The sequence below is a fragment of the Seriola lalandi genome, unplaced genomic scaffold (assembly GCF_002814215.2).
Source record: "Seriola lalandi dorsalis isolate HSWRI2012SDOR001 ecotype SW California unplaced genomic scaffold, Sedor1 jcf7180002054862, whole genome shotgun sequence".
NCBI lineage: Eukaryota > Metazoa > Chordata > Actinopteri > Carangiformes > Carangidae > Seriola > Seriola lalandi.
In genome coordinates this window covers 434,647-456,670 of record NW_019525415.1, presented here as the reverse complement: position 1 = coordinate 456,670, position 22,024 = coordinate 434,647, and the positions used below count along the sequence as shown (strand labels likewise).

Genomic DNA, 22,024 nt, shown 5'->3' with positions numbered 1-22,024 from the left:
ATGTTCTCTTACGTTTCATTGAGTTTATGAGCCAGTCGACCAATCCGGAGAGGCGTTGTTGAGCTCCGCCCAATAGCAGCTGCTGTTGTTGTCGCTCCGCGGTGGGAGGGGCAGGTTGTAGCAGCTGTTTGGAGTTTGCCTGAGAGCAAGGATCCACCACGTTACGTTGTGGATTAAATATTTGCGGTCAGTCGTGATAGTGAAAGTGAGCGTGCAGCTGCAGCCGCGGGTGTGGATGGGGGGAAACAGCCCGAGTCACCTCTCCTATGAAGATGATGGTGAAGGTGGAAGAGTTACTTTTGTGAAGGGCATTCGGGTGAGTGAAAGCTCTGGGAAAAAACTTGATTTGGATTGGGAGTAACTCAAGGGTCATGCACACAGTTTCTTCACAGCTACATCTATTGACACGCTGTCGCTGCAGAGTGCATGAGTGTCTGTTTTTAAATTAAGTTCTCCATTTGTGTGATACTCATAAAACACGAGTACACGCATGTCTAATCACTGCACGGTCAGTGGCTCAACAATAGAAACATGGTTGGACCATTTTGGAAAGGGTTAGTGTTCCAGTAAATGATAAAAACACAACGTAACAAACAACAAATCAAGGCACAAACTTCAGATAATCCAAGTAAAAATAAACGTAAAGCAATATAAAATGGGGGGGCAAAAAGGCTTTTATATAAACACAACACAAATTGGGTAGCAACTTTTTTATTATATAGAAAAATTTAATATTTTCATTCTGTTATGTTTCTTGCTACACACTGAAAAATGAGACCAAATTTCATAAATCTTCCCTGGGTAATTATTTGTCCTTAATTGCGATTAGAAATTAAAAAGCACTCCTGTTTCATTAATTTATTAAACAAAATCAGTCAAAGAAACAAAAGAACATTCACAAAAATATCTGCTTCATTTTTACACTTCCAACAGTAAATAGTAGTAGTTTGTACTTTTTTCACTGCAACCCTGGCCACCCTGACACCCCCCACCATGTTTGCCACAGATCCTCTTCCATGTTTGAGTTAAGATTATTCTTAAATATTCACAGTTATCGAACAGAGTGTTTGCCATAAGTTTATTAAAAACCGAGGCTGAATGTGCACTGCAAGGTAAGTTAAAGGATTAGGTAAATAGTTTGTTTAAAAAAACAAACAAATGCTTTGGAGAGAAAATAAACCATTCTTCTTTTGAAAAAAATAAATAAATAAAAAGAATATGTCACGAATAAAAAGCAATTTAGTTTTTAAAGATTGTTTAAGATGAATGTAGAGGAGTAAAAAGTACAATATGTCTCTCAGAACTGTAGTGGAATATAAAGTAGCATAAAATAAAGCAAAAGTACCTCAAATTCAGACAAAAGTACTTGACTAAATGTAACTTTCCACCTCTGATGTTGTGTAAGTGCTGCAATGCTCAGAAAGAGTCATCCTTTAGAAGAGAATACAATGATTCAAATAAGTCAAAGAGGAGCAAATAAACAATTGTATAACTTTATTTTTGAAGAAATATGACTCCAAATAAATACCTACAAAAAGAAATGAAGAAAGCAATGACAGGACAAACTTAACTTGTTTACCAGACACAACATTTTTCGTAGTCTCCGAAAATAATGTTGCCAAAATAAAAAGGTGACTGTTCTTCATCCCTTTTGATTACAGTCATGACTCTGGTCACCTGAAAGGTAGCTCTTTAAATTTCACAACAGTAAGTCAGAAGAATGAGTATGAGAGATACTGAACCAAAGTTACAGAGGCTAAAATATGAGGATCCTGAAATGTTTTTGCACAGATGGAATCAGGAGACTCAGAGCTTTCAAACATTGTTTAATCTGGCACATAACAAAAGACACCTGAAGCGGAGCTAACAAGGCGAAAGCGTCCCACTGACGGGACAGTGCATTTTGAGGTGTGGACAGGCAGACAGTCTGCTGTCAGACGTGACTGAGAGACCAGGTACACCTGTCAGAAAACCACATGAGAATTAGAAGAAGTGCTGATGAGTCCAGCAGGTGGAGCTCACAACAATAAATGTTTCTGTTTCTTCTCGTTTTCTCCAGCTGTCGGACAAAGTCATCAAACGGATGAGACAGCCCTCGCAGGTCGTCCGTCCTCAGCCCTCACAGAATGGAGGTCCTCCTTCACACTCCCCTGAAAACCAAACACCCGCTCCAGTCCCCGCCCCCTCTGTCGAACACCTGTTACCTCTCCTGATGCCTCCTCCTGATCCATTCATCCTGCCTCCACCCCCTTCTCCTCAGGAGGCCCCATCTACACCTCCATCAGTGCAACCTGCGCCTCCTCCTGTAAAACTGGTCCCCCCTCCTCCTGTGAAGTTTCACTCCCTTCCTCCGACCTCTGTTGAGCCTGAAGCATCTCCTCCATCACCACCTCCTCCTGCAGTGGAGCCAGTAGTCCTGCCTTCCCCTGAACCCTTCGTCCTTCCTCCACCTGCAGAGCCATGCCCAGCAGCTGCAGCCCCATGTGAACCCATGAAACCGGCACCTCCACCTCCTGAACCTGCTGCTGCAGCCCCATCTGAACCTGTGAAACTGGCACCTCCACCTGCTGCTGCAGCTCCATCTGAACCCATGAAACCAGCACCTCCACCTCCTGAACCTGCTTCTGCAGCTCCATCTGAACCCATGAAACCAGCACCTCCACCTCCTGAACCTGCTTCTGCAGCTCCATCTGAACCCATGAAACCAGCACCTCCACCTCCTGAACCTGCTTCTGCAGCTCCATCTGAACCCATGAAACCAGCACCTCCACCTGCTGCTGCAGCCCCATCTGAACCCATGAAACCAGCACCTCCACCTCCTGAACCTGTTGCTGCAGCTCCATCTGAACCCATGAAACCGGCACCCCCACCCACCTATGTTGAAGCTATCATCCCTGCAGTCCCACCAGTGGAAGTGGTTCAAGCTCCACCTACTGTTGAACCTCCACCAGTTGAACCAATAATCCCACCCTATCCTGAGGATTCAGCTCCAGTTGAAGCTGTAGTTTCGCCTCCTCAAGTGGAGCCTGTAGTCCCACCTGCTCCAGTTGAAGAGGTGCCTCCAGCTGCGCCTCCAGCTGTTGATTCGCCACCTCCATGTGAACTGGTTCCACCTCCTCCAGAGCCAGTGACAGCTCCCTCTCCTGCCCCAGAGCTCACGTTTGAAGAGCCCTGCCCACCTTGTCACTGTGTGGAGCTGGCCGTCGTACCCGCTGATGATCCTGTAAGTGAACCCTTCGTAGAGCCTGTAGCACCGCCTCCATCTGCTCCTTCTCCTTCTGATCCATCTCCAGCTCCTGAAGAGTTCACCCTCACCCTGCTTCTGCCCCCTGTTGTTGAGGATGAAGTGCTCGCTGTCGCCTCAGTGCCCCCACCTGCTGTAGCAGGTAAGTTACGTCTCAATAGCCACAGAAGTGCTTGCTTGTGTGGCATATTCGTGGTAGTTGACATGGTGCTCAAGTGCGTGTGGACGTTCATCAGAGCTCGCTGAAACACACTTGATTAATGAGGACAAGATGTCACTCGCTGGAACAAATAAGTAAGATCGAGCACACGGTTTCCATATAGTTACAATCAGAGGAGATCCTGAGTGGAGAAATACAATTGATAAAGCAGTTACATCTAGAAGCACGCAGGTCTACTGTACATGACGGAGACATAACAGGATATTATTTTGATGGTTTCTGTCTGAAGAAATTTTAAGGATGGAACATTTTCCTCAAAGTCTTTTAATAAAAGGATCAAATATTTATGTTGACAGCGTCAGACGTGATATTAATCCTCCGCAGTCTCACTGAGAAATGTTAATATTCCTTCATAACAAACTGTGGAGATTCTGACAGAACTTGTTAACGTTTGGACATGAACGTCTTAAACTTCCTCATGTCTGTTGATAAATGTCTGTCCTAAAACCAGCAACCAACAACAGCTGGACTGGTGTGGTGCACTAGACCATAGGGGATTGTGGGATACACTTAGCTCTGAAAGTGCTGCCATGCAGTCTGAGGGAAAGTATGAATCAAGTGTTGGTGAAGTGAACTGTGTGTTGGTGCTTCTCTGGTCTCCTTCCTGCCATTGCAGGAACAAGAAGGCTCTTTTTGTTTTTTTCCTAAAAACCAAGATATACATGTTTCTGGTGGCAATGTCACACCTGATACCAGAGTTTTAAGGCTTGTTTCAATACTCTGATGTGACATTTCAACCACTGTGTCAGGATTTGATCTGAAGAGCAAAAATCAAGTTTGCTGCTTCATTTCATAGTTTGAAACTGTTCTCATCGTTTATGGCTTGTAGAACAGTTTGAAATAAATCAACAACCTCATGTTTTTTTTCCCCGTCAAATTTCTTGTGTTCACAAACAGCCTTGCCCATCTCTCCTGAAGTGGTGGAGGAAGAGCTGAGGCAGAAGATCAAAGGCGATATGCAGAGAAGTCTAGAGGAGGAGATCAACCTGAGGAGGCAGGAGCTGCAGCGACAGTAAGGCTTGTGTGTTTGAGGCTTGTGTCTTGTGTGTCCAATTATGTAAAATAACTTAATTCAACCCGAGCCATTTAGTGGCAAACATGTAAACGCAAAAAAATAAATGAATAGTAAAATAGAACAAATTAAAAGTAAAATATAAAGAAATATTTGGGAAAATAATTCCACCACAAAGCCCATTTAGTAGCTTTTCTGGAGCTTTCAATCATATTATTACATGATGTTCATCAGCAGGTGGAGTTTGCACAGTTGTCATGGAAACATGGACGTTCAAATTTCCGTTATGTTCTGTGCTCTTGGAGGATTTCTTGCCATTATTTCCTTAAAAAACTAAGGTTCAAAGTTCATTTCTGACCTTGGAATCAGCAGATGAATAAACAGAAATCTCAACACAAAGTCCATTTAGTAGCTGTTCTGGAGCTTTTGATCGCATTACATAATCTGAATTGGCAGATGGAAGAAAAAAAATGCAAATACAAAATATGAATGATGATGAGTTGCAAAATTACATTACAAGCAATCACCAATTAACAAGGTGAAATATGAAGTATGAGTGGAAAATGAGAAACGACAATAATGAATTGTTGGGCTGCAACTAATGGTCATTTCTCATCATCAGTGACTCTGCTGAAAAACGTTCTCAGTTAATTGATTAATCATTGTAGTTGAATTGTAACAAAAGAGTAAAAGATGCTCATTTTAATTTCCCATAGCCCAAAGTAATGTTTTCAAATGTCCCATTTTGTCCAAACAACACTCTCAAACCTAAAAATCTTCAGTTCACAATTGTACAAGACAAAATCTTGACATTTGAAAATCTGGAACCAGCGAATTTGATGTTTTATTAACCTTTAGTTTGACACATATAGGCCTATATAAAGAAGATGATGTATTGTGGTTTAGTTGTCTCAGGTGATCATTTGAACTGTAATAGATTCACCTGTAGAAAATGTTTTAAAACGTGATGCGTGTGCACGTGTGTGAAGGCTGGAGGAGATGAGGGCTCAGGCTCAGGCAGAGGCCAAGGCGGCAGCCCAGGCTCAGGTGGACGAGCAGGTGAAGAAGACGCTGGAGGCGGAGAAGGCGGCGCACATGGAGAAGCTGACAGACGCCATCATGAAGGAGCGTATGAAGACGGAGGATGAGAAGCTCATGGTGCAGCTTTATGTAAGCAGAAACAGACATGTGTGACCTTTGTGGACAGTACTGTGCAAAAGGTTTAGTCACCAAAAGTAACGTGAGGATGATTTCAAAAGTAATACCATGTTTTTATTTATCAGATAACTAAGTCGAACCAGTTCTCCTCAGTACACGTGTGCACAGTTCTTCAAGCTGTTTGACAGGTTGTCGTTCCAAGTATCTTGGAGGACTGACTCGGTTCTTCTGTCTCTTCATGCGATCCCGGACTGACTCGGTGATGTTGAGATCAGGGCTCTGTGGAGGCCAGACCATCTGCTGCAGGACTCCTTGTTCTTCTCGTCCCTGAAGACAGTTCTAGCTTTATGTCATGCTGCAGAATGAATTTGAGACCGATCAGACGCCTCCCTGATTGATCTTCTAAAGTTCCTAAAAGCCGTGCACAGTACTGTATGTGTCAGGATCTCTTGTAAACATGACAGCCTTTCCTCGTCTTACTGTTTCTTTCTCTTTGTTGCCCTGCTGTCTTGTTTCAGTGGATGGAGCTGAAGGTAAGACGGGAGAGAACTCCTACTTGCATGACTTAATCCTTCACTTTCATTCTGCTCTAACCAGCTGCTGCACCTCTGTTTGTCTGCTCGCTGTGTCTTCAGATAAGACAGAAAGTCATTGTGGAACTTGGGCATAACAGCCCACAGAATATTATTTTATTTATATTTTTATGTAACCTTTATTTAACCAGGCAAATAATCCCATTGAGGTTTGAAACCTCTTTTTAAAGGGAGACCTTTTTCAGACAGGACAACACAACATCAAGAATAAAACATCAGTCAAAACCAGGTGATACAATTGTTAGTATTAAGAAAACGAAAACAGAGACACTAAGTAAAGGAATCATGTTGCATAGAGTTTACAGTAGCCTTGAATTCAGTCGGGGATACCCAACTTTAATTTCCCTCTGCAGACGCTTCTGTATTATGAAATGATAAGAAATGTAATATTTGCTTGGATACATTGTTCTTCTGATGTTATGATGATTATTGTGAACTCACACAGGCTTATCAGTTGGAGGAGAAGGAGAAAGAGTTAAAGAAACGAGAAGTTCTCTACAAGAAACATGTTGCAAAACTTGAAACAAAGGTACGTGAAGCTTTTGATGCTTTTCCTTGTTTATTTCAAGCTGCATGAATCCATTTTTACCACTAAGGGGCACCATGACTAAACAAAGTCACAGTTATACACTGTTATTGGATTATCAAGCTGTTCAGGCAGGTTAGCAAAAAGTGTTTACTCTGACATTTAACCGAAACAAAGGGAAACGAGCTGTAAATGTCTGTATAAGTTACTCGCCTCATAACAATGTAGTAGTGCTTATGTGTACTGTGTACAAGACAGTAGTGTCTTGAATTATCATGAAAGATTTCCAGAGTCTGTTTCAGCAGTGATATTGTATCTGGATGCTCATGTGTGGTGTGTTTTCTTTGACAGTGTACCGAGTTTTACAAAGGGACTGCTGAGAGCTTCCAGAAGGGCAAAGAGGAGACTCACAACCGTTTTGCGTAGGTCATTTACATAAACACCTGGACTGTATCTGCAGATTTACTGCGGGATCAGTGCTTCACAAGCATTTTTTGAAACTTTTGTGTTGTGCTAAGTGAGGTCACAGAGTTCACTGACAAGCGGTGCGCGTTATACATGAGATCAGGTAGTTGTTTCAGTAATGTTTCACCAGTTTGGTTGGTGTGAACGTGACGCTTTGATATTTGCATGGCTGTGTTTTTGTGCTCTCTCAGGCGTGTCAGTATCCAGCCAGTGTGTGGAGACCTGCAGAGTCAGATTTTAAAATGCTACAAGGAGAACACAGGGAAGACTCTGTCCTGCTCCAGTATTGCCTCGGCCTACATGCAGTGTGTGGACAACGCCAAGAAAGTACGACTCAACCTATAAAATGTTTTTCCTGCCCCTCCCACTGTCACATTTAACTTTTTTTATTCACTTTCTATTTACTTTACTATTCATCCTTGATTTGAACTGAATATCTCTTCGTCTACAGGATAAAGTGAGCACTGGAGGTTAATGTGGACCGCTTGATGAGGATGTCCGTACATCTGGCAGATTTACTGCTGCAGGGAAGAAAACAAACAGATGAGTTACATAGGACGGAGTTCACATGTATCTAGAAGAAGTGCCATATACCCTCACACTGACTTCTCTGATGCAGGCCAGTAATCTGCCCGGTACAGGTGTCACAAAAACACCCAGTTTAGCTTTAAGTAACACTTCATGTCTGCAACCTCTCGGGATCATCCTGAAACCAAATGTGCCAAAACTACAACAATAACAGGAAGATATTTTCAAGCATCTGTTTTTGTTAATTACGCACAACATAAAAAAGGAGACATAAGATTCAAGTTTGTCACAGATGGTTTTCATTTTGTCACCAGTTTGAGTCCAAGGAAGGTGTTTGTATGAGATATAAGCTGAACGTGAGCCTGGTTAATCAATATGTACGTGTGCCTTGACGTTAGGAAAGCTGATTATGAGATTGCAGATGGATGACAGAACTGCAGAGTGTCTTACTTGTTAAAGGTTATTGAACTGTACATAAATTATTTCAGGGAGTTTTCACCTTCAACGTATCTTCCTCAAAGTTTGGTGCATGCACAAACGCACACGAATCAATGGGTGTCAATAAATTCTTTTGTTCAATCACATAACGACTTTCTTATTTCACAGTTTGAGAAAATGAATGTGAGTGATTGTTACCCTCTGCTGCATTTATATTAAGTAAAGGAATCCACAACTTAGTAGAAAGTCACTTTAAGAGGCTGAAATTTTAACTTGTTTTTTAACTGTAGGTTTGTTTTGATGCTGTTACTTTTGTACTTTCACACGTATGACTTTTACTGCAGGAGTCACATTTCTACGCTGTGATTTTTGCTACTTTTATCTTCCTTTTATTTTTATTTTAGTACTTCCTCCACCACTGTCTATTCAGTCTGGGGACCACTGTGCAAATTACATATTTTGTTTATTTTTGAAGTGAAGTAAACACCTTTTTATAAAAGACAAACCATTCTTCAACCCCCTCTGGGACTTATTAAGGATATAAATTGAAAAAAAAATCAAAAGACATTTAATTCAAAGTGTATTTAGGCCTAAAATAAGTTTCCTGTGCCCAGGCTCCCAAAATGACCTTGATGTGCCGTCATTTATAAATGACTTCGTCCCATTGGGATATATATTTTTTAATGATTTCACACTGTAAAAAAAATGTTAATTAATGAACAATGACATAACTATTAATTTGATTTGATTTTTATTTCGGTCTATTAAAATATGATTTAAAAACAAACATGCAAAAGAAAGAAACGGTACTAATGAACCTCTGCTCCAAACATTAATGCACAAATGATGGTATACAATATTGACTGAAAAGGTGTAGAAACATCTGCCGTTATCACCAACAACTCAACGATCATTCATGTGAGGAAACACAGACCGAGTCTTCTCACGTGAGAAATGTCCCCTGCTGAGATGCCTCAGTCTGTCACTCATGGAACTAAACCAGCAGGTTTTTTGGTGTGAAGCACATGTGTGCATCACATTTCCTGCACTTCACTCCCCTCATTCCCCTCATGCCCTTCTTCACTGCCATCACTCACCTGGCTCTGTCTTCCTGATGCTCATCATTTCCGTCATTCCTTCACCGCTGCTGCTCTCGCTGTCCTCAGGAACAGACACAGCCTTTCACCTTGCCATAAAACTTACAAACATTAACCTAAACTGACCGATCTTGCTTACATAAAAACAATAGAAGGATAGATGGAGTCAATGTGGATATTTATATCCCTTAGTAGGACCATGTCAGTTATACCTGACATTGGAGAGGTTTTTTTTAAGTTTTTAGAAAGTGTTAGGAAACAGTTTGGGAAATCTAGGAATATTTTTTGTAAATTATTTTTGTATGTTTTACTTAAGATTGTGCAACTCATGCATGTGACTCAGCATGTGCTCTTGTCTCCCTCACTTCCTTTTATCAACAAATGTTATAAACATATTAAATAACCTTTGATTTCATTGGTTAGAGGGAATGTCGTCACATATTTTGGGGATAATGTCATTGGTTAAGAGTTTGTATGTTAATTTATAACAGTTCTCCTTATTTATAAATGACAAAGTCCCATAGAGTGTTAGTGCACTGTTACCTTTTATTTCAAAAATAGTAAAAAAAAAAAATTTAAAAACAAACAAAAACAAACAAACAGTAATTGTGGCATGTGCAAAGGTTTAGGGATCCTACTAAGTGAAGCGTTACCACCCAAATACTTTTCTACATTTTGGTTTTGAAAATGGTCAGGAGGAAAGAAAAAAACATTTCTGAAAATTTCTGTAAATAAAAATACAAGTTGAAACAAACAGAATCTAATCTTGTCCATTCCTGCCCCTGAATTTTTTTTTTTGAAAACAGTGCAGTTAAATTTAGGACTCGTATGAGTGTTTGTCTCATGTGATTTTAGGTACACCATGTCCTACTTCATCTGAAGAGGAAGTGAGTGTTTGCATGTGTATGTGGTTGTGTGTGGCTGCACATAAATAGAGAAATGTGAATGGGAAACTCAAATTTTGGCAGTTTACATGTAAGAGATTAAAGAGTTGCCTGCTAGGTTGAGAAAGGAATAGATTGAGTATTGTTGCTGGTTCTGGTAGCTCATAAAGTTTTGACATTTTGGAGGTGAAGTTACATGTGTCTGTCTGAACATTTAGCCTTTTTATTTTCAGTCTTTCTGTATTAAGTTGAGTAGTTCTGTTGATTTGAACTGACAGCTCTTGAATTAGGTAGTTTGTCCAAGCGTAAATCTAACAGATTTTATTTATTTGAAACTACTTTGGTTTATATCCACACCTCATCTGCTCAGTGCAGATGCAAAGGAAAGTAAAACAGAAGTGAAGCTATTGTCTGCGAATCTGATGTCGAGTTCTTTCATTTGCTGCAGAGGAAGCAGTGGCCAAACTCTTCATCTGTGGCTTTTTGTGTTTATGCACAAGAGTGGTGTGTTAACTATTATGTAACTGCATTAGAGTGTACCCATGCCTTTTGAAAATAGCACTGATTCACAAGTATTTGTGCTTTTGTTTGATGGAAAAAACATGGAAAATGGTTCTTTGTTTCCTGTTTTCCCAACTTCTCAAGAAACGTAGTGTTTGTTGGTTGTTACGGGTTACAGCCAAGGCTACTGACTTTTCAATCGTGATCATTGGCTGACTGATGAATTGATTCATTCTTTGTTTCCGTTGCCCCCAAGTGGCCAAAAACAATTATTCCAGGTTTAATCATTTTTAAAATGCTCATATTTTGGCTCCTTTAATAAATTCTCTTCAGTGTCCTTCTCCTGCTCTTTTCTTGCTCCAGTGGCCCTCTCTCCTCTCTGCAGCTTATTCTCATGTCTGTGGTCATGGAGCAGATCACAGGTAGGATCATCTGACCCTCCAGATTATAGCCAGACACTCTCCATTTGTTCTGACTCTCACAGATTTCCTCTCCTCACACACCATGATGTTGAAGCGGCTCTGGGTGTCAGCCGGGGGCCTGTATGTCAGTCTGCTCCGAGTGGACCGGTGTCACCAGCAATGACTGGCTGCTGTCTGTCTGAGGATGCCTCCACCCCCACCTCTGGGCTCTCTCTGTAACTGCTAAGGGTGGAGTTAAGTTCATTTAGGAAGTTGTGCTGAGTCTGTCCTGGGCCTGCACTGGACTGAAGGTAAGCAGCCGCCAAGGATTTTATCTGGCAAAAAGTCAGAACACATGACCTGAGGTCGGACGCCTCCACCTTGTCTTAATTTGTCTTACATTGAAAAATCGTAGCATCCTTACTCTCTTTGTAGTGCAGAGTGAGCAGAGGATGACATACCTGCAGTTCGGTTAGAGTGGATTTCTGACCCGAAAACCAGCATCAAAAGATTTCCTCCTTCTCCTTCAGTAAGAAATTGTTCAGAAGCAAAATCTGTAATTCTGTTCAGACGAAACAGACTTCAGTAACACATTCGTTGCATCTGACTCAGCATAATTTTGAATCAATACAACTTGACATTCAGCAGTCTCGCAGTCGTAGCAGCATTAATGAACTCTTTCTTCTGCTCGCACTATGCAAAGGTTACTGTATGCATCAAGCTGAACATACTTCCAGTAAAGGTTGACGACTTTAAAGGAACTGGCCTTTAAAGTTTTTACTGGAGGCATTTATGAAAATGTGAAACACTATTTAGATAAAAAAAAAAAACAACACATGTAATGTAAGATGAGATTAGATGAGTATACTAACAAGATTTACAAAACTGTCAAACTAGTTTCCTCATACCAGAAAGAAACACAACAAGAATAAGAATAGAGAATAATATCAAGCCCCATAAGATAGACAACACAGTAATTAATTTAACTAATATTTAATGGACTGTTTGTATCAAAACCAAATAACAGTTATGCTTAGTATGATGCCTGAAATAATAACTAGAAAAGCCTGTATTTTATATACATACATAAATATATATATATATATATATATATATATATATATATGTATGTATGTATTGGATGGACATATCCAAACTAGCAGGAAATCATCACATCTAATATTGCTGTTTAAAAGTGGGTGTCTGTTATTAATCTTTGTAGTGCCCTTGAAAAAACTAACTGTTTTATATGAAATGTACATTTTCTCACACGGTCACTGTTTTGATGTGAGATCTTCATACTAGATGTTTCTGTCTTTGAAATGTCTGCGGTTTTCTGTGAGAGCTCTGAGCCTATTGTGTGGACAAAAATGAAAGAAAAAGTAGCATTTAGATTTCTCTGAAGGACACTGGCCTTTGGAATTGGACGGTGAGTTAATGAATGTAAGTTGAGAGAGTGTGTTATGAAGGACAGAATAAAATAAAAACAACGAGAGAAGGAGGCGGGCGGCTTGTGTTTGTGCCCAGTTTCTCATTCCACAGAGAAAAGCCCGTCACTGTAACCTCATCACCCACTCAGTGTACTCAGAAATACCACAGAATAACTCATATTACACTTACATAAAGACTGGCTGGCATATTGTCTACACCAGCATCAAATCACAGCTTACCATCAGATACAGGTTATAAAATTAAGGACGCATTGCGCCTTTGAAGTGAAACTATTCATGTCTTTTGCTGTTGGCGTGGGAGGCATGCATATGGTTTTGTTGAAAATACAAAACAACTCTGTGAGGCAGCAGGGCTGCATCTACGTTTTATTAATCATAACTTTGGCTTGTGAAACGTACAGATTCAAGCATCAGATCCTTCACAGTATCACCTGAGCTGTTTGTACAGTATGTGGGTTCATATCTGTTGCATTTATATACTTCTGGAAGGGATTGAGTTTGTCGTTACGCAATCCTGTCCTTTCTTTGGTGGTGCTATAGTGATTGTTACCAAGGATGCGTCTGAAGCCTGCAGACTACTCGAGTAGGACTGTTATATAATGCTGCTTGTGGTTTTTTTCATGTGTGTGTTTGCGTGTGTTTTGTCTTGTCACCTTGTTGCCTGTTGAACCCAACAGAGAGTGTGATGTCAGATCGGATATTATCTTAACACTGCCACAGGGCGCAGTTCATGTACACATGTATACAGCACAAAGACATAAAGTAACCATGCATCTGTGTCTGTTTCTGCAACTTTACGTTTATTGGGTAGTTTTTTTAATATACATTATTATTGTCGAGGGAATGAAATAGCATGTTATTGACACCCTCCTTATGCCCCTTCTCTAACCCATTATTCCTTCACTGTACTGTCCTGTAATATACATCCTACATTGCTGTCTCTCCTGCGTATTCATAGTAATATCTGGCTAAAATGCCATCATGGTGATGCAGATATAATTATATAAATAAAACCTGAAAAAAAAAAAGCATAAGTGCCTTTTAAACTTGTAAGCCAAATCTGCTTTAAACCTGCAATAACTGGCTTTTTGGTCATTTGATAGGAGAAACCTGTTAGCAACCAGTTGCTTATTTAGTCATTAAGCAGGCACTGAATGAAAGTATTATTCATTCTGAGTTGTTTTTCTGGCACTTGATGAATATAACTCCAATATTCACTCTCTTTTAGCTCTGTTTTTGGTCTCTACCATCCCCTGAGTGAAATATCTGGCTCTTGTGTCTGCGGTGGCCATAAACAACTCTATGAAAGCAGTGAGAGTGAATCAAAACAGTAAATAATGAGCTGAAACTCGCTATGAATCTCTGTATAGTCGAGGGGAACTGCAGATTTAGGTGATAACCCTCTGTATGAACATTGATGTTATAAAAATCCAGCATATAAAGACTGGAAATAGGGAGAAAAACATGTATTAAATTGTAAAACAAAGACAGAGCCAGGCTAGTTGTTTCCCCCTGCTTTACTTTTTATGCTAATCTAAGCTAACGGGCTGCTGGCTGTGGATTCATATTTGCCATACACATGAGAGCAGTGTCAGTCTTCTCATCTAACGCTTTGCATGAAAGCAAATAAATGTCAAACTATTTCTATTGTTTATTCCACTTGGAGTCTTCAACTTCTTCTTGTACCAGAGTACAGATATCAGACTGTCTTGATATAGCTGTTTCGTCAGTGCAGACTGTGAGCATTTGACAGTTCAGCAGGCTGGGTCATGACAGCAAGATCTGCACTGAAACAGTCTCGATATAGCTCGTGTCTGTATGCTGGTTGTCAGAGTTACACAAACACAGAGAGAGAGAGAGATGAAGAAGGAGGAGGAGAAACAGAGTGAGTGAAGAGAGGTAATGTGTTTTCTGAGTCTTAAGAGCAGAGTTGTCCTCCAGTGAGGCAGCTGGTGAGGACTAGGGATCGTGGTCGATACGCGGATGGTCAGGATGTGGAGGCCGGCAGCGGGACTGTGGACATCCAGAGAGGCATTCCTTACGATGCTGCGGCTGTGGACTCGCACACAGCTGGAAAGATGCAGGAAAGTGGAAGAGAGGAGGGTAAACGGTGGGAGGTTAACAGAGGAGACAGCGGGAGCAGGTGCACACAACACTGCAGGGGGATGCTCCACGACTGACAGATGGATCAAAGTGTGTGCGGTGTTGTTGTTGTGATGAGGGAGGAGGGAGGAGGGGTTTTGTGGTGAGATCAGGGTGAGATGTTGGTGTGACTCAGCCCTCACAGCCACTTCCTTTGGCATAATCAGGGTGGAGAGATGAAAGGAGGAGAGGGAGCTTACTCATTTTATGGTCAGCTGACTCACCGTATAGGAACGGATTCTGGGAAGGGAAGTATGTGCTCGTTGATGGGGGCTGGGCATATGTATCCATGTGTATGAGACGTACGAAGGCTTGAGTCTTTGACAGAGGCACAGTTACTCCATTCCCCGTCACACCCGAGGAATGCAGGGTGAGATTCCTGCTCTGTGAGTGGTCCTACCCTCTCACCTGCCATCACCATGTGGATACAATTTCACCCTTCCTTTTCCCGCTTTTGCCGGGGAATTCCCCAGTTTGTGTGGTTTTACTCATGGAGGAAGTGGGGTTTGCATGAGGCTTGTTTTTCTGGTAATAATTGACCCCGTCAAGTCATGGCTTGTTTAACAAAACTATGTTCCTGTTTTTTCCACACACTATTTATTTTGCTCATTTGAAAGAGGTCTGGAGTTGAATCCAGGTCTGTTTGCGGGAAACCGAGGCAAAATACTGCTGTGTGGTTTTTACACAGAATTGTAGAGTTAGTCATGTGAAAACATGGAGGATATAAATCTAGAGGATTATGCGGCTGAAGTGTGTAAATTAAGTAATTGCTTGTTTGTGTTGGCGAGAGCAGGGATGCTTTGTCATGCTGGGAGTGTAGTGTCTGTGTGTTTGTGTTAGTGAGAAAGATTGAGCACTGATGCAGCTGCTACTGTAGATTTTCTGTCCTGTATGGACGTTTATCTTGTGAGAACTGGTTTCTACAGCTTGTAAAACACACGTCTCCCCTGTTTACATCCTTATTACTTACTGTTGATATAGATTATATTATAGTGCAGTGTATCTGCATGTGTGTGTGTGTGTGTGTGTGTGTGTGTGTGTGTGTGTGTGAGCTTATGTTGACTCACAGTTACAATAAAGACTCTGGCAAAGCAGTGGATGAACAGCTCACAGCAGAGAGAGAGAGAGAGAGAGAGAGAGAGAGAGAGAGAGAGGCAAGGGGGCTGTGCTCTCTGTGGCATCTCCATCTTATAACTCCACTGCTGCTCAGAGCATTCACACACACTCACACACACACACACACACACACTCTCATATAGAGGCTACAGTTCCTACAGAGCAGTATAATACTTCAGCACAGCATGGGTCGGGACTGGCTTTCAATCAGAGCAAGAGTGAAAACGACTCCAGGGAGGAAATAATGCATCGTGTGGTAGGTGATGGATGATTTGCAACAGGTTAGTGTTTGTGTTTATCCCTGTATTTGTTTGTATGTATCATTACTATTTGCTTATCCAGTGTTTTAAGACAAAGATGTTGTTTTACTTACAGTCCTACTATGTCACCACTTGTTAAACTGAATAATGTCATGGGGTGTTACAGAAAGTGACGTAGCAGTTTCACTTTCAGTCTATTTTTGAACTGCAGTCAGTCACTTGTAGCCATGCTGACTGACTGTTCTCCATCATGTCTTCAAACACTGGTTGTCAAGGTGTGTTTGGTTTTAAATGTGGCACAAAAAAAAGTGAACAACTCTGCCATGAACAAGATAGGCAAGTTTGTGTTGATGGTGGGAGGAATTTAATTAACACTCTCTCCAAACGGAGCTCCAACAAATCAGAGTCTTCTCTTAGTCACTATGTGGTGATTTTGTACGCAGTGACACAAGAATTTGATGTGCTCTTTCTCAGAGAAAACACTTTCCGCCTCTCACTCCTGGCTGTTCTCACAGACTAAATGTGATGCCACTTGGAGTCTGAGAGATTAGTTTTCAAGGCTAAACTTCCTTTACACTAAATCATCTCAGGTCTATGTGTGTCCATATTGCACTTTCTGTCTCTGTTCCAGTCTCTTTGCTCTCATATCTAAATGTTGCTTATGTGAATGTCAGGTGACCACACCTGGATGTTGTCCTACATCACTGCGGGTATATATATATAGCTACAGAACGCACTCTCTACAAACCTCATTCTGTCATTTAAATCTGATGAAGTCTTCCTTTGTCTGCACAGTCACGGATCTCAGTCAAGGCAGTAAAGGTCCAGAGTAATTACCGGCAGACTGGCAAGTCTCTGAAATCCCCTGGTTACTCATCTTCCAACATCAAATACAGTAACATTTATTCTATGTCTTATGCATTCATCCTCATTCATAACTATCTCTGTGTCGAGGCAGATGTATGTTTTCATCGTTCACCCATGTTTGTGTTTGCTGCCATTTCAAAATGAAAAACCCAGGAAATGTTTTTGCATGACTCATCTATCACAAGGTTGAGTGCTTATAGTCTCAGTATATGACGCACATATGAGTTTTAGCGTTAAGATCAAAGGCTGTTTATGGACAAGGAGGTGGACTGATTAATCCGCAGTTCAGTATTTTATAGCTTGAGAAAGATGGGGCTGAGTTACCTCCATCTGGCCAAATGCCAAAGTCTTATTGGGTTTCTCATCTCAGCAAGATCCTGTATTCAGTTTCCTTTCTCTCTTATTGCCTTAAAGCAATAGTTCAGTATTTTTGTGGGAAATACCTTTATTTATTGTCTTGATGACAAGATCAATACCAGACACAAGACAGAACCAGGCCTGCTGTTTTCCTCTATTTCCAGTCTTTATGCTAAGCTAAGCTAACTGTGCTGGCTGAAGCTTCAAGAAAGCCCATGAGTGTATTTTTGCTGCTTTGTCGTAAAAGTCATTTCGAAGCGTTAATGCTTCAAGTAATTGGTTTGAGTCTCCTCATGTTGTGGCTGACTCGTGTTCTTCGCACATGCAGAACTTCAAAGTGATCAGACTCATTGGTCAGTACTTCATGAACCTTAATGTTAGTTCTGCTTTGGTCTGGTTCAACAAGCCTCCTCGTTCATGTTATGATGAACAGGAACCCTTTCCACCACATTCACCCTCTCCTCATTTCTTTGCCTAGGCGAGCACATGATTGCGCACATTCATGGGGTTATACCTTCCACCATTAACAATAATTGCTCTGCCTGCCCTATGTGTGAACTCACTTAAGCATGCTGAGGAGCATTCACTCCGATACGAACATGAAACTGCAACTGGAGACAGACCAGCCTCAGGATGAGCTCAGCGGGAATGATACATTACAGCCATCGTATCCCCCTCATCCATGAGTCTCCACTGACTTCCTGCTCCTCATAGCTGAGTGATCACTGACTGACTCACTCCCGCTCTCAATTCTCGGATGGTTGGTGACACCAGACAAAAATATTGTAGAGATGAGGGGCAAATTGATGACTACAGTTTCTCTGGATGCCTCCTTGGGTCACCACTTTCATTTAGCTGTGGCTCAGTCATCCTCCCAGTTTGGTGATGCAGAGCATTTACCAGCAAACCCAGAGTTTAATTTCCTTCTCTCTCTTAACCCATCCAGTGTTGTTAATGCGTGATGTGGCAAGATTGCACAACGACAAATCTTTTCCTTGAATGAAAGCATGTCTTAATCAGTATCTTTTTGTCTCTGCATGTTGGATTTATATTTACTCTGACGAGATTTGGCCCATGAACGTGGTAGGAAGGAAGGGGAAGAGGAGGTGTTATGAGCAGAGTGTCATATGATAAACATTCACCTCTTTCAGCTCCTGTTCCAATGAAGCCATCTGGGAACAAACATGATTCATAGCTCCTATGGTAGAAGCATTATTATTAAACCTGGTAGACCTGTTACCTTTATGTGCCATATTTATTGTCAACAATTTCACTTTTGTCTATAGCTCAGAACTGATTATTCAACCATAATGCATGTTGTTTTTTATGCACTTCTGTCACCTGCCTGCTGCTGTTTCCTTGCAATTCCTGTTGTGTCTGTCACAGCTCTATTTTTTTTCATATAAGAGCAGTAATGTATAGACAACGCCCTAAAGCCTTTCTGACCAGTGTTTCATCTTTATAGACAACCCTGAATGGAGGATGTTTCCTTGTAAGATGATGACTAATGTTGCCATGACATCAGCAGGGCAGCGTCCGGGTGTTCAACCTGCCTCTGCATCAGTTCATATTCAGTTTGGTCTTTTCTTCGTCACCTTTTACTTTTAAAGGAATCAAAGAAATAGATTGATATTTTTGACAAATACACTTATTTGCTTTCTTACTGTGAGTTAGATGAGAAGATCAATACCACTCTCATCCGCACTGTGAACATGAAGCTACAGTCAGATAGCTTATCTTAGCATTAAGACTTGGAGTTGGGGGAAACAGATAGTCTGTCTGTGTCCAAAGTCAAAAAAATATCACTTACCAGCAGCTGTGAAGCCTAATTAGTTCAGAAATCAAACTGTATGTGAGAAGTTGTGGTTTTTGGTGGGTTATGTGCTGGACTATTTCCCGCACACTAACTTCTAGCACAACTTGTCATTTTTAAACTGAAGATATATCACGTTAATCGGTGAACTTTAGAGGTGCTCGTAGGTGGATTTTTTTTTATCTTCAGACAGAGGCCTAGCTGTCCCCCGCCTCCAGTCTTTATGCTAAGATAAGATAAACACCCTCTGGCCATTTTTAAAATACAGACATGAGAGTGATATCAATCATCTTATCTAACTCTGCTTAAAAGTCAATACAGTATTCAGTATTTCCCAAAATGTCAAACTGATTCAGAGGAATCCTGATGTCCAACACCATGTCAGTCTAAAGCTTGATATGACTGTTTTCCTGTAATGATGTTTGTGATGATTTTGGTCTCTAGCAGAGGACTCTGATCCAGGTGGGTGACGGACCAGAAACACCTGGGAGTTTCCACCAAGTTTTGCTTTCATGTCTTTCTTTTTTTTTTTTTTCATTTTCAAAAATATCTCTTTGGAAATCTTGAGGTTAAATCTCTTCCACCACTGGGTCACTGGTTTGGCCCCGACTTCCAGCGTAACCACACCCTCTGCTGTTCATTTGTAGAACGAGCCAAACACAGGGGAGGAGAGGATCAAATACAGGGCAGCTTCCCTCTTCAGTCAACAACAACTTTTGACCTACATCTGCATCCACTTATCAACACAAGACTTACCATCCCTTATTATACTATATCAAGAGTCTCATTTTGTGTCTCCAACACATCTTTGTACTGCTTATTTGTAGCCTAATGCACTGTCTATAACAATCAGAGGACTTGTTGAGTAAAGGACTGCACTCAGAAACTGATTTCATTCGGTGACATAGATGTTTGTACCCAGTCTCTAGCACCATATGAAATCAGTGTTCTGGGAGGTGGGCTATCAGCATGTACAGACTCTGTACATGAATGAATTGAAATACGGCATGTTCTCGTGATGCCTAAAAGTAGGTCACATTTGTATAAATAACTGTACTTTCCTGCTTCATTCACTAACTGGTCACAGCTGCTGTTGTGCTTTCTTTTTCTCCCTGCCTGTGTCTCCCATCGACTCAGGCATGTGTATTATCATGAATCCGCCTTTATTCATCAGTTGTATTTCCGTTAGCTGTGTTGTTTCATGCATTTTGTAAGATTAACTGACACTGTTTAATTTTTCCTGAACAGTGAACAGAAGAGACAATTAAGAAATAAAGGCAAACATTGTGTAATCAGGAGTCATACAGTCTGACTCAGTAATGTCATTTACACAATAATATCTTTCTTATGTTCTTTTTTCTTATTTCAAAAGTTACATGCCTTTAAACCAACTTTTAAAGGCCCATTCTATGTCTGAAGTCTGGTCCCAGCTCATCGCATGCACTTCATCCCATTACAGGGTTTTCTATATTTGTTTTGACTGAATGTGAAATGTACCATTTAGATTTCATCAAAGGTAGTGGGTGTCGCAGCTACTGTATGCAGTATTAAGGAAACCTGTCAATTAAAAACTGAAAGAAGCCTTTATTTTGTGGCGATAAAAGTTGTAAAATTATCTTTAATGTGCTTAATAAATGTCAGCATTACAATAAACTTTTTATCACAATAAAGCTTTTGTCTCATTTAACCTCATTCGGTTGTTGGAAACTAAAATGGATCTTCTTCAGCGGTTTTCATGGAATTGCAGATGTTCAAATTTCCATGTTTGTGAGTATTTAAAAGTGGAAGATGATTGTTTACAACTGAAAGCTCCAGAACAACTACTAAATGCACCTTGTGGTAACATTGTTTTGTCAAATACTGTTTTTGTCCAAGTTTAAGAATGAACTTTCAGGTTCAACTTCTAAAGCGAACATGGACAAGAAGTATTTACCTGCTGAGGAAAGCTATTAAATGCACTTTGTTGTGATATTGTTTTGTCAACTATAGCCATTTGTTTGTGGGATTGTTTTTATTTATAAACTCACACTACTACATATGTTTTATTTGACTGGGAGCAATATGTATGAAGGTATAGTTCATGTGTTCTTACCCATACCCAGGAGCCGTTTCAAAGCACCTCCTCCACCCTGAAGACGCTACAGCAATGATGTCATGCACCATATATCATGACATCGACAGGTGTGGTGATGATGTGCTCATGAAGGACAGAGCTGTGGGGTTCAAGGAGCATATCATGCCCTGTTTGACTGATGTGCGGGTCTTGCTACAGAGGAAAGTCAAACAGGCCAGAAGGGTCTGAATAAAATCTAATCTTGATCCTTATATGGGGGTAAAAAAGATGATTTATTGCACAATATAAGACTTCCCTCGGATGATGTATTATTCATGAACCGCACTCTGAAGCAAAGAAATTCAAACACAGAGAGACAAAATTTCTGACAACATTGTTTTTATCAAATTTGACATGTATTGCTTTCGCTGAAATGAAAATAAGGTTCTCAGTTGTAAAGTATATATCAAATGCAATATGCATGAGATGAAATAAAGTTTCAAACAAGCATCCTGATGTAATATTCATATGGTTATATTTATTTTTATTTATATTTGGATTCCTGTCTCTAAGCACAAACAAGTCCATGTATTCAAATGAGACATTTTACATGCTGTTATTATATTTTCTCTGTAATGTCAGAAAAGGTTCATTGTCTTTCTTGCTTTAGTCCTCCAGTCTGGCTCATGCACCCTGACAGTAAAGGCAAATAAGGGACCTTGGGCAAAAATAAGATGCTGGGACCTACAGATACACCCCGCTAACACCAACTCTCTTTGCATTGTATACTGTATGTACTCTGTCACCTTCAAAGACCTATCAACAACCGTGCAGAGCAGATTGCACATGACAGCTGAATTATGAGTATCAAAATCAGAATCTACTTCATTGAGAAAGT

At 40.7% G+C, this 22,024-nt stretch overlaps 1 protein-coding gene across 3 annotated transcripts; it reads left to right on the top strand.

Annotated features, from left to right (window-relative positions):
- Positions 1-106: 106 nt before the first annotated feature.
- On the top strand, positions 107-8,333 carry LOC111670863 (uncharacterized). Of its 3 annotated transcripts, XM_023427788.2 has the most exons (9): positions 111-316; positions 2,060-3,386; positions 4,362-4,476; positions 5,466-5,646; positions 6,153-6,167; positions 6,673-6,756; positions 7,105-7,175; positions 7,410-7,545; positions 7,670-8,333. In XM_023427788.2, exons 1-9 carry the CDS (start codon positions 236-238, stop codon positions 7,691-7,693), a joined length of 2,034 nt encoding a protein of 677 aa, XP_023283556.1. In that variant the 5' UTR covers positions 111-235; the 3' UTR covers positions 7,694-8,333. The 3 variants fall into 3 exon arrangements, with proteins under 3 accessions (XP_087035856.1, XP_023283556.1, XP_023283557.1); XM_023427789.2 differs by lacking the exon at positions 6,153-6,167; XM_087179730.1 differs by lacking the exons at positions 6,673-6,756; positions 7,105-7,175; positions 7,410-7,545; positions 7,670-8,333 and having other exon boundaries at positions 107-316; positions 5,910-6,161.
- The last annotated feature ends 13,691 nt before the right edge of the window (positions 8,334-22,024 follow it).